The sequence below is a fragment of the Stegastes partitus genome, unplaced genomic scaffold (genome assembly GCF_000690725.1).
Source record: "Stegastes partitus isolate 25-593 unplaced genomic scaffold, Stegastes_partitus-1.0.2 Scaffold627, whole genome shotgun sequence".
Classification (NCBI taxonomy): Eukaryota; Metazoa; Chordata; class Actinopteri; family Pomacentridae; genus Stegastes; species Stegastes partitus.
Genome location: NW_007578358.1, coordinates 326,999 through 339,773, shown reverse-complemented (window position 1 = coordinate 339,773; position 12,775 = coordinate 326,999). Strand labels below are relative to the sequence as shown.

General features: G+C 42.4%; 1 protein-coding gene across 1 annotated transcript in view; it reads right to left on the bottom strand.

Moving 5' to 3' along the window:
• Positions 1-12,775, bottom strand: part of unc13a (unc-13 homolog A (C. elegans)) — a 60,108-nt gene that overhangs the window by 22,473 nt on the left and 24,860 nt on the right. The window contains exons 18-28 of the mRNA XM_008289648.1: positions 12,537-12,764; positions 12,116-12,257; positions 11,506-11,675; positions 11,215-11,330; positions 9,314-9,477; positions 7,918-8,071; positions 7,695-7,763; positions 7,252-7,341; positions 6,815-6,949; positions 4,729-4,862; positions 1,082-1,167 (exon numbers count right to left, since the gene is read on the bottom strand). Coding sequence (XP_008287870.1) covers positions 1,082-1,167; positions 4,729-4,862; positions 6,815-6,949; positions 7,252-7,341; positions 7,695-7,763; positions 7,918-8,071; positions 9,314-9,477; positions 11,215-11,330; positions 11,506-11,675; positions 12,116-12,257; positions 12,537-12,764 — 1,488 coding nt within the window. The remainder of the gene's footprint in view (positions 1-1,081; positions 1,168-4,728; positions 4,863-6,814; positions 6,950-7,251; positions 7,342-7,694; positions 7,764-7,917; positions 8,072-9,313; positions 9,478-11,214; positions 11,331-11,505; positions 11,676-12,115; positions 12,258-12,536; positions 12,765-12,775) is intronic.

Here is a 12,775-nt window from a genome sequence, read left to right as displayed (position 1 = left end):
CAAATGACTCAGCTATGAGCAAGAGTCACATGACTCCAGACTGGGGTAAATTAACAAACTGTGGGTACGCAGAGCAGGTAGAAGAAAATTATGGACGAAAATTACAAGCTGACTACATCTTTTTTTTATATAAATGTTGTAAAATAAATAATCAAACAAATAGAATTCTAGCCATGGTTGTTCTGTTTCCATCGAGGCACAGGACTTGGTACTACAGTGCAAAATGAGCCAATATTGAGTAAAAATGTGACAGAAGCAAAAAAAAAAAAAAAAGCCCTGCTATTGTTTGGGGATCAGAGGATTAATGGTATTTGTATGCAGTTTTATTAGATTGTTGTTCTTTTTTAGTGGCCAAATATATTTTGTAATTTTCATTTTAAGTCATTTTAAACTGTTACAAAACATTATTGCAGATGAGGATTAGCTCTAAAAAGAGTGTCAATTAAATTAATTAAACTAAATAAAAAAAAGTGGACCAATTTGACTAAAATCTAATATTACTGACACCATAAAAAAACTGTATGTTGCTTCAGGTTTTGCAAAAAAAAAAAATAAATACAAAATTCTCCTGCCATATTTTCTTTATCAAAACCAAACTATATGGTACATGCATGACCATGTGGCTCATTTAGGATAAATTTTATAACCATTTTTCGACTAAATTAGACTAAAAACTGCTGTTTAGTCTACTGCAAGTAATGCAGTTGACGTAAGTACACAATAAAGTCAGTTAACATTAACATAAAATCTACCAAAACTCTCATTTTCTGTGTATGATCACATATTTCAGCAGGTCAGTATTAACCTGTGGATACATTAACTGAGTGGAAGCGTTAAAAAAAACACCATCTCTTACCTGCAGCGGTTAAGTTTCTGCAAAGTATTTGCAAGTAAACTCTTAGAAGTTAAACTAAAAAACATTCAATTCAACCCTCTGAACATAAACTGTCTTCTGTGTCTTTGGTCATTAGTGCAAACAGCGCTCAAACCACAAAACCACTGTCAGCAGCTTTCTAGCAGCTCCTCAGTGAGCGTGACAAGCTCTGTCATCTCAGAAGATTCACGACCGATTTGCACTCACCCTCCATTGCGTACTTCATATCCTGAGCAAATAGGTTCCACATCACTTCAGCACTGATTTTACCCACGTTGAGCTCCTGGGGAAATCTTGATGGAGAGAAAGGACATATATGAAACCGAGCAAGCAGATGGGAGCCTCAGATTCCAGTTGAAGAGGTGATAAGAGAAAATTGCATCATTAAAGGGAACTGCAATTAAATTTGGATGGTTCTAGGATGAAACACTCAAATCATATTGACTGGTTTGGAACAACAACCATAAGTTTCCATCAGAAATAATAACATTCAGAGCTTTATTTCTTATATATAGTATTTGTACAACAACATCAACGACAACAGGTTATATTTCAGAGAAGCAGACATGCAGAAATACAATTCATTACGGTCATTTTTTTATTTAGAGGGGGTAAAAGAGAGGGAAGAGGGGGTGAAAGGGGGAGGGCATGGAGAGAAGGGAGAGAGGGTTGGGGGAGATCGAGGATGGAGAGAGGTTATGCAGGGGAGAGAAGGTTGTGGAGAAAAGGGTGAATGAGGGTTAGACAGATGGAGGGATGGCAGTAAAGGAAGGTAATGGAGGGGGAGGTGGAGAGGTGAGGATGGGTGAGTTAAGGTGGAGAAAGAGTGAGGCAGAGGCTGTTGTCGTCTCCTGTGCCTTTGCTGTCGCATTGTTTTTTAGTGCAACCAGCTCCAGAAACCATTTTTCTCCACCTTTTCTTTCTCTCTCTTCGCCTGTTTCTTCTCCAGCTTCTTCTTCGCCTTTTCTTTCTTTCCTGTCTTGATCCATCTGAAAAAACTGAAGACGCTTCTGCCCTTTTTGTTCTTCTCATGAAGCTCTTGTTCCTCCCCCTCCAGCGTTTTCCTCCTGCAGATTGTTGTCTTCCTGCTCCACATCTTCACTCTTGTTCTCTGCTTTCTCCCTCTGTTCTTGTTCTTGTTCCGGCACCCCCTCATTCTGCATTTCATTGTTCTTCACATCTTTCTGCAGCTCCTTTTCCTTCTCTTGCAGTTCCTCCTTCTCCCCTTTATTTTTCAGGATCTCCTCCTCCCTCATGCTGGGCTGCTCTTTCAGCCGATTCAGCTCCTCTTGCATCGAATTGTTGGATTTGACGAATCTTTGCCTCCTGGCTTGCAGCAGCTCTTTGAGATTTCTCACCAAAATCTCCCTGTTCTCCACCAGCGCATCCTTGATGCAGACAAGACTGCAGCTCAGTTGTAATTTCTCGCTGACCTTCTTGTCATCCTCTCGAAGCTCACTGGTGTGTTCAGATTTTTATTGAGCTCCTTCAGCTGCTCGTTTTCAGCCTTCCAACCTTCCGAGGCTTTTTGAGCTCCGCGAGTTGGTTGCGGGAACCAACATGGCGAAAAACTGCTGACACGTCCCTGTCCGCACCTTGGAAACATTTTTTGTGCCATTGTAGACGAACAAAAAAAACTCTACACAACCCAAAACTATTGGAGCTGTTGCATCTCTGGAAGGTGACAGTTTGTGCAGCGTTGTTTGTAGTTTTGGTTGTAGACTGGGCTCCTGCGACGTAGAACTCATCTGCATGGACTTCTTGTCAATAGAACCAGATCGAAGTAACACCAAGGATGTACTTGTCGTAACCGATCACTTCACAAAGTACGCTGTAGCAGTGCCAACCCCAAATCAAAGAGCCAAGACAGTGGCAAAAGCCCTATGGGACAACTACCTGATCCACTATGGAAGTGACTCCACAGTGATCAAGGGCCCGATTTTGAATCTCACATCATTAAAAAGCTCTGTCAGATGGCAGGAATCCAGTAGAAACCAGGTGCTGCTCACTATTTGTCATCAGAACAGGAAAAACTGCTGAAAGCGGAGCAATGTGTGGAAATGTCACTGCTGATGTGAATTTATAAGATAAAGACTGTGACCGGTCGCATTTGCAACCATTTTACCAGAGTGTGTGTGTGTGTGTTAAAATTGGTTGCATTTGTGTGACTGTATGATGATCATCAGGCTGATATGGAGACGCTGTCACAGGTAGATACTGTTGTAACCGGCGGGTTAGGTCCGCCCGTCACTCGGGGTCGCTGTGCTGCCATTATGGCATTTCAGCCCTTTCCAGGTGCCGCACCGGCAGCGAGTTGCGTAATCAAACACAAAGGCCGACACAGTGTATAAGCATGGGCCGCACAACAGAAGATCACGCTTGTCTCCTGCTGCCGTGTTGCCTGGGGTCGCCTGCCTACACAAGTCGAACGCCGTTTGTCGCCGCGTTGTTTGATAGAGTGAAATACAGCCAAGGTAACTCTCAAACATTTTGTAAATCTTTAAATGTGGTTTGTTCAGAACTAACGTCTTTCTGTCTTTGCAGCTGTGACGGCCGCTGCTGCTTCGTTGTTTCTGTTAAACTCACCTAGCTTTTATTTGATTTTATTTGTATTTTTAAGTGGTCTTATAGTGCCAGGTTTATATAGTGATTTTTTGCTGAGGTGTGTTTTTTAAAAATTGTTATTATTACTTTTAAATCGGTTTTTATGGTTTTACACAGAGGTGTCAATTAATATTTTATCGGCGGCAGTGTGGTTTTATTTATTTATTTATTAATTCGTGTATTTCTCTTGTTTTAACTGGTTGGTTTGATTTGACATTTTTTTGCATGATTAGTCTGTTTTTACGCTGCCTTTTTAAATATCCATTGCATCTCTGTGTATACGATTCTGAATATTGTCTCTACCTCATAGTTAATCACGAAGCCTGGTTGCATTCTTTACCTTGACCGTTTTATAGAATAAAGTAAGAGCAACAAATTCTCCTTTTTTGCTCTTTCAAATTATTTTGAAATCACGTCTCTGTTTCCTTTTTTTACTGTGATACTTATCTGTGTGGGTTCAATCCAGTAACCTGTTCTCTGGGTAAGATTTCCCAGAGTGGCGTTGTCGAGTGTTTTAGTCATTAGTTTTAGCCAAGACATCATCTGGTTACACTGTGTTAGATGTTGTGGCTGAAAGTAGTACTTTTCCTTTTCCTCAGTCAGTCACTGCCTGCCTGACGTCTGAAACAATCAATTATGCTGTTACCGTGTTCCAAAGATGAAGCGATCTGTTATGGATTAGTTAAAAAAAAAAACCTAAATGTGGAGAGAGAGAGGTCGGACTCAGACACACCTGCAGGCAGAGAGATCTGGACTGAGTCAGTTAAAAAGAAAAGGTAGCTCATTACAATCACAAATTTAGCTTCCTTCAATTAGATGAAGATGATCGACTGCGGTATTGACATTTAAAACGTGCTCCGTGCATGAAAGTCAGCCCAAGTAGATAAAATCACTTCAAATCGGTCAAATCTGACAGTCGAATGCCTTATTTAATTGTTTTCCAGCTAACTGTTGGTCTCACAGCTGTCTGAGTGAACTGGTGTCAGCCTGCATGTGAGGCGTCGAGGGAACATCAGTAAACAGGAGCATCTATCAACAAGCAGAGGTTCAGCAAGTGACCAGTTTATGAGACTAATACCAGAAAAAGAGTGTTAAAAAAAGAAAAAAAAAGTTTCAAATAAATAACAATCAGTGCAAGACTAAGTTCTGCAAAGATGACTGTTCATCAGAATGCAATGTGGATTAATACTTATAGCTGTGCTGTACCAAAATAAGCCCTGAGTAGGCAAATAGAAACCATAGAGACATACTGGTTTAGGCAGGGAGTGTAAGAGTTCTTGTCCTCCTCGATAATGGAGACGATAAGCGTGATGAGTTTGGACCAGAAGTCCAGATTCTTGATGCTGGGTCCCTGCTCCTCCGGAGGCACAGCGCCCTGCTTGGCCTGGAACAGAAACAAGAAATGTTGACGCTGACTTTTTAGAGACAGTTTTAGCTGCTGGTTACTTTATTTGTAAGATACACAGAGAAGATCGGAACTTTTGGCAAAATCTGCCAAGATGTAAAGCAGGGGTGTCCAATCCTGGTCCTCGAGAGCCCCTATCCAGCATGTTTTAGATGTTTCCCTCTTCCAACACACCTGATTCACATGATCAGGATCGTTATCAGACTTCTGCAGAGCTTGATAATGAGCTGATCATTTGAATCAGGTGTGTTGGAAGAGGGAAACATCTAAAACATGCTGGATAGGGGCCCTCGAGGACCAGGATTGGACACCCTTGATCTAAAACATGCTGGATAGGGGCTCTTGAGGACCAGGATTGGGCACCCCTGATGTAAAGTTTGCAGATGTAGTTAAGTTTTAAAAGCCAAACTCCAGTCATATTCTGGATACGATAACCAGCGATCCAGTCCTGTATGCCGTGTGGCCACTTCCTAATACTAATGTGAGTTTTCCTAATGGTATGTTTTATTGTCTGAAACATTCGAGAACATTTTTGGAAGGGAAATTGTGTTGTTAATCCAACAACTCATACATATTCAACATTTGCTGCTCAAACAGCTTTAAACAGACTCCGGATGTCAACTGTCTGGTCGACTTCTTTGAAATAGATGAGGATGTGCTGGAAGAAGACGAAAAAAATAAAAAAAAAACTAAGCTGGGCGCCGCAGGGGGTGAAGAGAGAAGAATGATCTTGCAGAGATTTCAACAAAATATAGCAACGTCCCTCAGGATGAAATGTTTTATTCAAAGGGGGGGGAAAAAAAATACGTGTTTGAAATTCACGGGGGAGCCTGAATGGGGCTGCCGCTTTAATGAGGGCTCAGAGCAAGTTCTAGAAATCCTTGTTGAAATCCGGTGCAGGAGTGATGGATGGAAGAGCCTGGCCTCCCCAGACTGAGAGGATGACGGGGACTCACCACACCCAGACACGCTGATAATAATAACGGTGCATCGCACGCAGCAAACAAGGGCAAAGCAGTAATCAAGCAAAAGATGGTGCGCTACTAACAAGGACAAATCCTGTTTGTACGAGGAATATTTTTAGCCAATCTGATTAGTCAAGGACGCTTCTCTTTGTAATGATAAGTTAGGAGGAAAACTGCCGGCCGAGTTTTCAGTGATTACTGAGTCAACTCTTTCGCTGAGTTTTCGGGTTGGGCGGTGATTTATCCTGCATTCTGCTGCAGAGAGATGGAGCCACGCTCGAGACAAAGAATGAGGAAAATTCATCAATCACTGGACAGCTACAGAAAAAGTTTCAGAGTCAGTGCTTTGGCCGCTGAACAAAAAATACAGAGAAGTTCTTTAGATTGTCGGGGAGAAAAACGTTGACTGAATCCAGATTGAGCAACGACAACCTGATTTGTCAACATACAAACCAGAAAAAATGGACTCCAGCAACAACAGAAAGGAAACAGACAAAAGAAACACACCTGGCTACATTGCTTGGAGAGTATATAGACACAAGAACCAAGTTCCTTACACACTTTTAGTTGAAAGAAAATGAAAATTTTGGGGGGGAAACAGATATTGCCATAAAAAGCAGCAAAAAAAAACATCATAACGTCACATTCTGAGGAAAAAGCAGCAGAACAGCAAGGAACTATTGTTGGAGCCTTTAAAATCTGCCTCTTAATGTAGGACTTTCACTTTTATAATTTGCTCACAATGACTAGACTCCATAGATTGTTAAAGTATGCTATGTAGTGAAATGCTAATTATTATAGTGACACTGCAAACTTTGCACAACGGGCTTTAGTACTTATAGTTCTGCCGGTATTTAATTAAAATAATGGCCAAAATCCAAACTCAAATTTGACATTTTTGAGAAAGACAAAGACGCATTCACTCACACCTACACAGACATTCGGTCCATCAGCGCTGCTTCTTACCGGGTCTGTCTGGTACTCGCGGCTGTAGAGCTCGTGACAGTTGTTGAAGATGTACTCGTAGGTGGAGTTGAGACAGGCTTTGACGCAATCCTTCACCACCTGACTGGCTCTGGGTGGCGACTGGAGCTCTTGGACCTGAACAGAAAAACAAAGAGAGACAGTGAAACCAGACAAGTGACTGGCTCGTTAATTAGGGCGCTGCGGAACTGTACTCATGGTGATCTTGGTGACAGAGAGCACTGATTCATTGGAAAGGAGCTGCTTGCATTTTAAAATTCAGCTTTTCAGGAAGTTTTTAATAATCCCTGAGGAAAATATTGATGTTGAAGTCTGTTGCATCCTCATATGTGGAACACAGTGAGCAAAGAGTGGGTCTGATGGGTTTGCGGAGGTCATGACTTATCTTAAACACATGCTGAAAGAAGGAGGAACTGTACCTTCATTCTGAAAAAGGTGATACTGGTGAGCAGGTCCACCGTGGACTTGAGGTCCTGCAGCCTCTCAGGACTGCTGGCTGGGAAATTGTTCTGCAAAAATAACAAATACAGTGAGCCACAACCCTTGAAATCACATCTGTCCTTGTCCAGTGTTGTTTTTTTTTCTTTTGTTTTTTTGTGTGTCCGCGGGCAAGATCCAGCACGGCCACACAATTTTCACTGCCACAAATCCCAAGTCTTGCTGTGTGGGTGTGCAGTGTTTCCTGAATGTGTCTGTGCATGTTTCAGAGGAGCTGTCAGTCTGATTAACACGTCCGCCTCCTTTGTTTTACTGTTTCTCACAAAGAGAGACATATAAGGAGGAAGAGAATCGTCGCGTATAATGCAGAAGATATTACAGGAGATATTATGAGCATAAACAGTGAGATGAAGAGCAGTCTTACTCGGTACATGGAGAGGTCGATCCTCAGGGAGTTGTGCAGCTGATCTAGGAGTTTGACAAATCGCTCTTTCTGTGGGTATTACAGCATGCATGGTGGTATTAAACACACAGCAGACGCACTCCGGTTGCTCGGCACCAAAACAAAGAGAGTGTTAAGTAAACACTTTTTGTGGAAATCTGCTGAGTTTATTGATTCTGCTAAACGAGTCTGTTTTCTGACTCACCCCAAAGTTAGAAGCAGCAAAGCGGTCAGAGGCAGAGACGTTGTTGGTTGCCTGGGTGGTGTGTGCGTAGTAGGCATTGATGTTCGCCAGCAGGGTGCTCATCACTGCAGGAACTCCCGGGCACATGTACTTCGACGACAAGCAGGCAAAGTGGCTGCGAATGAGAGACGGACATGTGAGCAAAGACTGGATGTTAACGGCTTAGGCCGCTTAATGCATGGAAACAGCCAACACTCAAACAAACCAGAGGGCTGCACTACGAAGCGAGGTAAGTGGGTTCGCGAGGTATGTTGAGCTTGAGTCAGTTTTCAGTGTCACAAAGGTGGTTCTGTTTTTACCTGGCTAGATCACCATGGTAACGGATGCTGTGGAGCTAACCTGGTCCGGAGCAGGTTCTGTTCAGAATTTTGGATTTAAATTGGGCGTAAGAAGTGTCTCCCTTTAACCTTATGATTTGCTGATGATTCTTTATGAGTGATTCAGATCCTCAGCTGAGGGAATGTGTTTTATTTGCAAACTTGTTGGGTTGTGCATTATTAATCCTACTTAGTGAAGCCGTGCAGTTACAGTATAACACACAGGATGCATCTGTTGCCATGGAACCCGACATACATTCAGGTGATGCTGAAATTATATAAATATGTTTTTATGTTTGGTTCTGATTTGCTGCCAAGTAGGGCTGGTCCGAATAGCAAGACCAGACCAGTTTCTGTGTTTAGGTTAGCGGTGACGGCTCCGTTTCCACGGCGGCGGGGATATTTGGAGATCCAGTTTGATATCCCGATTCCAGCACAATGAACGAATAGTTGGCTATTCGGCTATTCGGGCCGAGCCCTACTGCCAAGTTGATTTATACATCTGGTACTGTAGCTAAAAGAAAACTGATTTGTTTGTTTATTAATTTCACTTTGATTAGACCATAAACTAAAGCGATATCCTGCATTATGGGACAGTGTCAGACCTAAATGCACTTCAGTACAATATCATGTTTATGTATGTTAAGTTTAAAGTTTAACAGCTCAGATGTGCAACTGTTGTGTTACAAATAAGCAGCTGCATTGATCGGTATGATCATATATTTACGCATTTTTAACAGTTTTCTCCCAGCAGCGCTTTTTACCATCATAAATACTTATATTCCTTGTAACTCTACATTAAAACAGTTACATGATGCATTTAATGCCACGTTTTATGGGAATGTGCACAGAGTCTGAAGCCTGAGTTAACAAAGAAAGTCGAGAACCACTTTTATGATACCTGTGATCTCTGACTGGGGCTTCAGCTTTTGTCGAGTTGACTCACACAAAGAAACCCTGACTGTGTCAAACTTGCTTCGTAGTTCAGCCCTACGGTCTTTGTTAAAATTCTGAGGTCAGGGTTTCAGACAGGAACATACGTCATGGCCTGGTAGATGGACTCCACTCCGTAACGCATCGCAAACTCGTCCACAATCTCCTGGGGGGTTTCCTCAAAGTACACCTTCCATGCATCATCCCCTTTGGCATCAGGGATCTTCACCACACCGTTATTCTGGATATCTGTCACGTAATGGAAGAGGTTCTACAGAAGGGAAAACACATGAGAGTGAGAGAGGAGGAAACTAATCCAGAATGTAGGTTTAAATAATGAAAAAAAAAAGCCAACAAGTTCAGGTGATTGCTCACATCGCGCTCAGCTGTAATTAAAGTTTGTATACATTTAATTGGACAAGATGCCAACCTCTCAAGCTGTTGTGTGTCTGCTGGCTGTGCTGCACAAAGAGCCATAAAACTATATTATGAGGCCAACACAAGGTGCAGTCTCGGCCATAAAGCATTACACCACTGTAAAACATCCTGAATGCGTTTATGGGCACTTATGGGCTGCAATAACAGAAGTCATTTGTCAGTTAAGGTTCAGCTAATATGCTCTGCTGAGTAATGGGCCGAGTAATGACTCCATACAAAGTTGTGATTGGCCTACGATCAATCAGCACAGGTTTTTCTCTTTCTTTTTTTTGCACAGAGCCGAGCAGAAATGTGTCGGATGTCTTTGCTACTGGAAGTGGTCTTTATCTTTGTACAGCAAAGCAAACTTCACGGGGTATTAACTTAAGTTTAACTTGGACTGGATCGATTATGGAAGTAAACATCAGTCAAGTAAATTAACCAGTTTATCACGGCTCATTAGGACGGCTTGGCACTGAGGTACACAAACTTATAGAAGCTGGAAAAGACTATTGTAGTGCTATAAACCTAAAGTAAAAGTACCACTTCGTGACCAAAGATAGGGAGAGATCATTTGTTGTTATAGTCGTTGCAGTGTGCAGCGTAACTGTCCGCATTCAGGGTTGAACATATGGACTCAGAGGCATGAGCTGCATCGTGTTTTGCATTTTGTTGTACGTATTTTTGTGCATATTGTTGCACAGATCTGCAATAAGAAAAGACTGTTGCACACTGACTGCATGCTTGTAAATAACTACTGAACAATGTCAATTGTTTTAGGCCAAGAAATAAATACATAATTGCACATTTAACCCTCTAAACCCCAAAACCCATATGCAGATTTGAAAGACATACTATGTTTATGAAATTGCTACAATTACACCATTTATTAGAAAAACTAGATGCTTCACTTTACTTTAATCTACATGTCTCATTAAAAAAATTCTAAAAAATAAACCTTCTGCATTAACCAGATTCTGTACAAAACAAGCAATTCTGTGCTCCTTGATGCAACCGAGAAGCCACATTTAACCCCATGAACCACGAAAAGCTCCCAACAGGTTATAAAATTGGCAAAATACACCATTTATCAGATTCAGAATTATTCAATGATAAATCCAATAATTATTAGAATTTTCAAATTTTCAAGTTTCTGATGGTCCTCGAAGTACTCCTCTGTGACATCCAGTAGCGGCTCTACATGTCTGGTAAAAAAAAATTGCAAAAAAATAAACCGTCTGCAGTAACTAGATTCTGTAGAAAAGAAAAAATGCTCTTTGCTGCAAATGTAAAGCCATTAGTGACTAAGCTGCAACCAAAAATGACTCTAAAAGAAATTCAACTTATTCTTTATCTTTTTTAAAATACTGGCTAAAGGGTGTAATTTACATGTTTTTTTACGTACAACTCCTCTTATTCTGCAAGCCGTACAGGTAAATGCAGCAGAGAAGAATTAAAACGTACAACTGGAGTAAAAGTCTAGTTCAAGACAACCAATGTTCACAACAGCAGTACTTCAAAAACTGTACTCAGGTACAGAACTGGAGAAAGATTCTGCTTCTTTTAAGATGCACAGAAAAACTGAGCTTACTTCATGCAGACAGGTGTACTGAACGTGATACGGGGCGACCGTCTCCTCTCCTTTGATCTCCACATTAATGTGCATGCGGATAGCCCCGGACACCGCCGATTTGTCCGTACGCTTGTCTGTGAAGAGCAGAGAAACACACACAGTCACGGAGCTTTGCCGCCGGAAGAATTTTAATCAGAAGTTTAAGTCAGTCACACAACTGCACGATGAGATAAACCGAGCAGGGCGGCGAGGAGCCCTGGGATCACTACTGTAAAAGTGGTGAGGGGGCGCTTTAAAATTCCAACTGACCCAGATTGTACCAGACGTCCATCTCTCCGCTCAGGGTGCGCACCTCGATGATCGTCTGACCGAGGAAGTCGTCCGACTCTCGCTTGAACTTCTGCTTCACGCGAGACTTGATGTCGTCGTCCTCGTCCCAAACTCGCACCTTGATGCGGTCCGAGGAGTTGTGACATTCGCTGCAAAGACAGAAGCAGAGAGTGAGACAGAGGTACCGAAAATAGTAGTTACAGTTGGACGAGAGGAGCAGATGGATTACTATTATGACTCATTAGGTATCAAGTGCTTGAAGAGTAAACAGAACTCACCAGATATTCATTTTTTTGAACTCCAAGCATATGTGAGAACTACTGCAGAAATGTTTCGATGATTTCAAGAACATTAATTAAAAACATGCATAATTGAATATTAGTTTAAATCAGTTATCTTGCAGCCTTTTGAACTGCTGTAATCTAAATATCTCAGACATCATTAAATCATTATAACATGTATTTTATGACACGTTTCCCCCAATAGGCTCCAGCCCCCCCGCTACCCTAGTGAAGATTAAGCGGTGTATAGATAATGGATGGATGGATGGATGGATGGATGGATGTTTCCCCCAAAAGACATGACTCACAAATTAAAAGTCTCCTCCCAGACCGGGTTGAGGTTGCCATAGATGGTCTTGGTCCTCTTTTTCGTCTTCCCCACCTGGACGGTGACGTAAGGATCGCTGGAGCCGGTTTTATCCTTGGCTTGTAGACCCTGGGCACACAACACTAGGAAGAAGAAGAAAAAAAGAAAAGCCAAGCCGGTCAGCTAGTGTGTGTGTGTGTGTGTTTGGATGCAAGCAGATGCCTCTTAATCATCTGACCTTCTGCTCTACTGCCCCATAAACGCCACCTGTGTTCCCTCCACACACACACACACGGCAGCTTGTCTCTTTTTATAGACACAAACACCTGACACCTGCCGTCTCCTCTGACTTTGACGCTGACCATTGCCGGCCAGCTCGCTTCAGAGCTACTGTACCGAGCCGAACGCGACGCCGCTCTCACCCGTGATGCTGATCTTGGCCGACCACTTAGAGGTGCCGTCGAGCACGCTCTGCTTGATCTGCTTCATGTGGGTGACGTGGGTGGACTTGGGGACGGTGAAGACTTCCTGGATGAGCTCGAAGATCTCGGGTTTGTTCCTCTCGCGGATCTTCATGCGGTCCTTGAGGACCATGATGATGTTCTGGGTTCGGTCCTCGGCGCCATGTTTGGAGCTCTTCTCTGCTGCTCCTGGTTTGCAA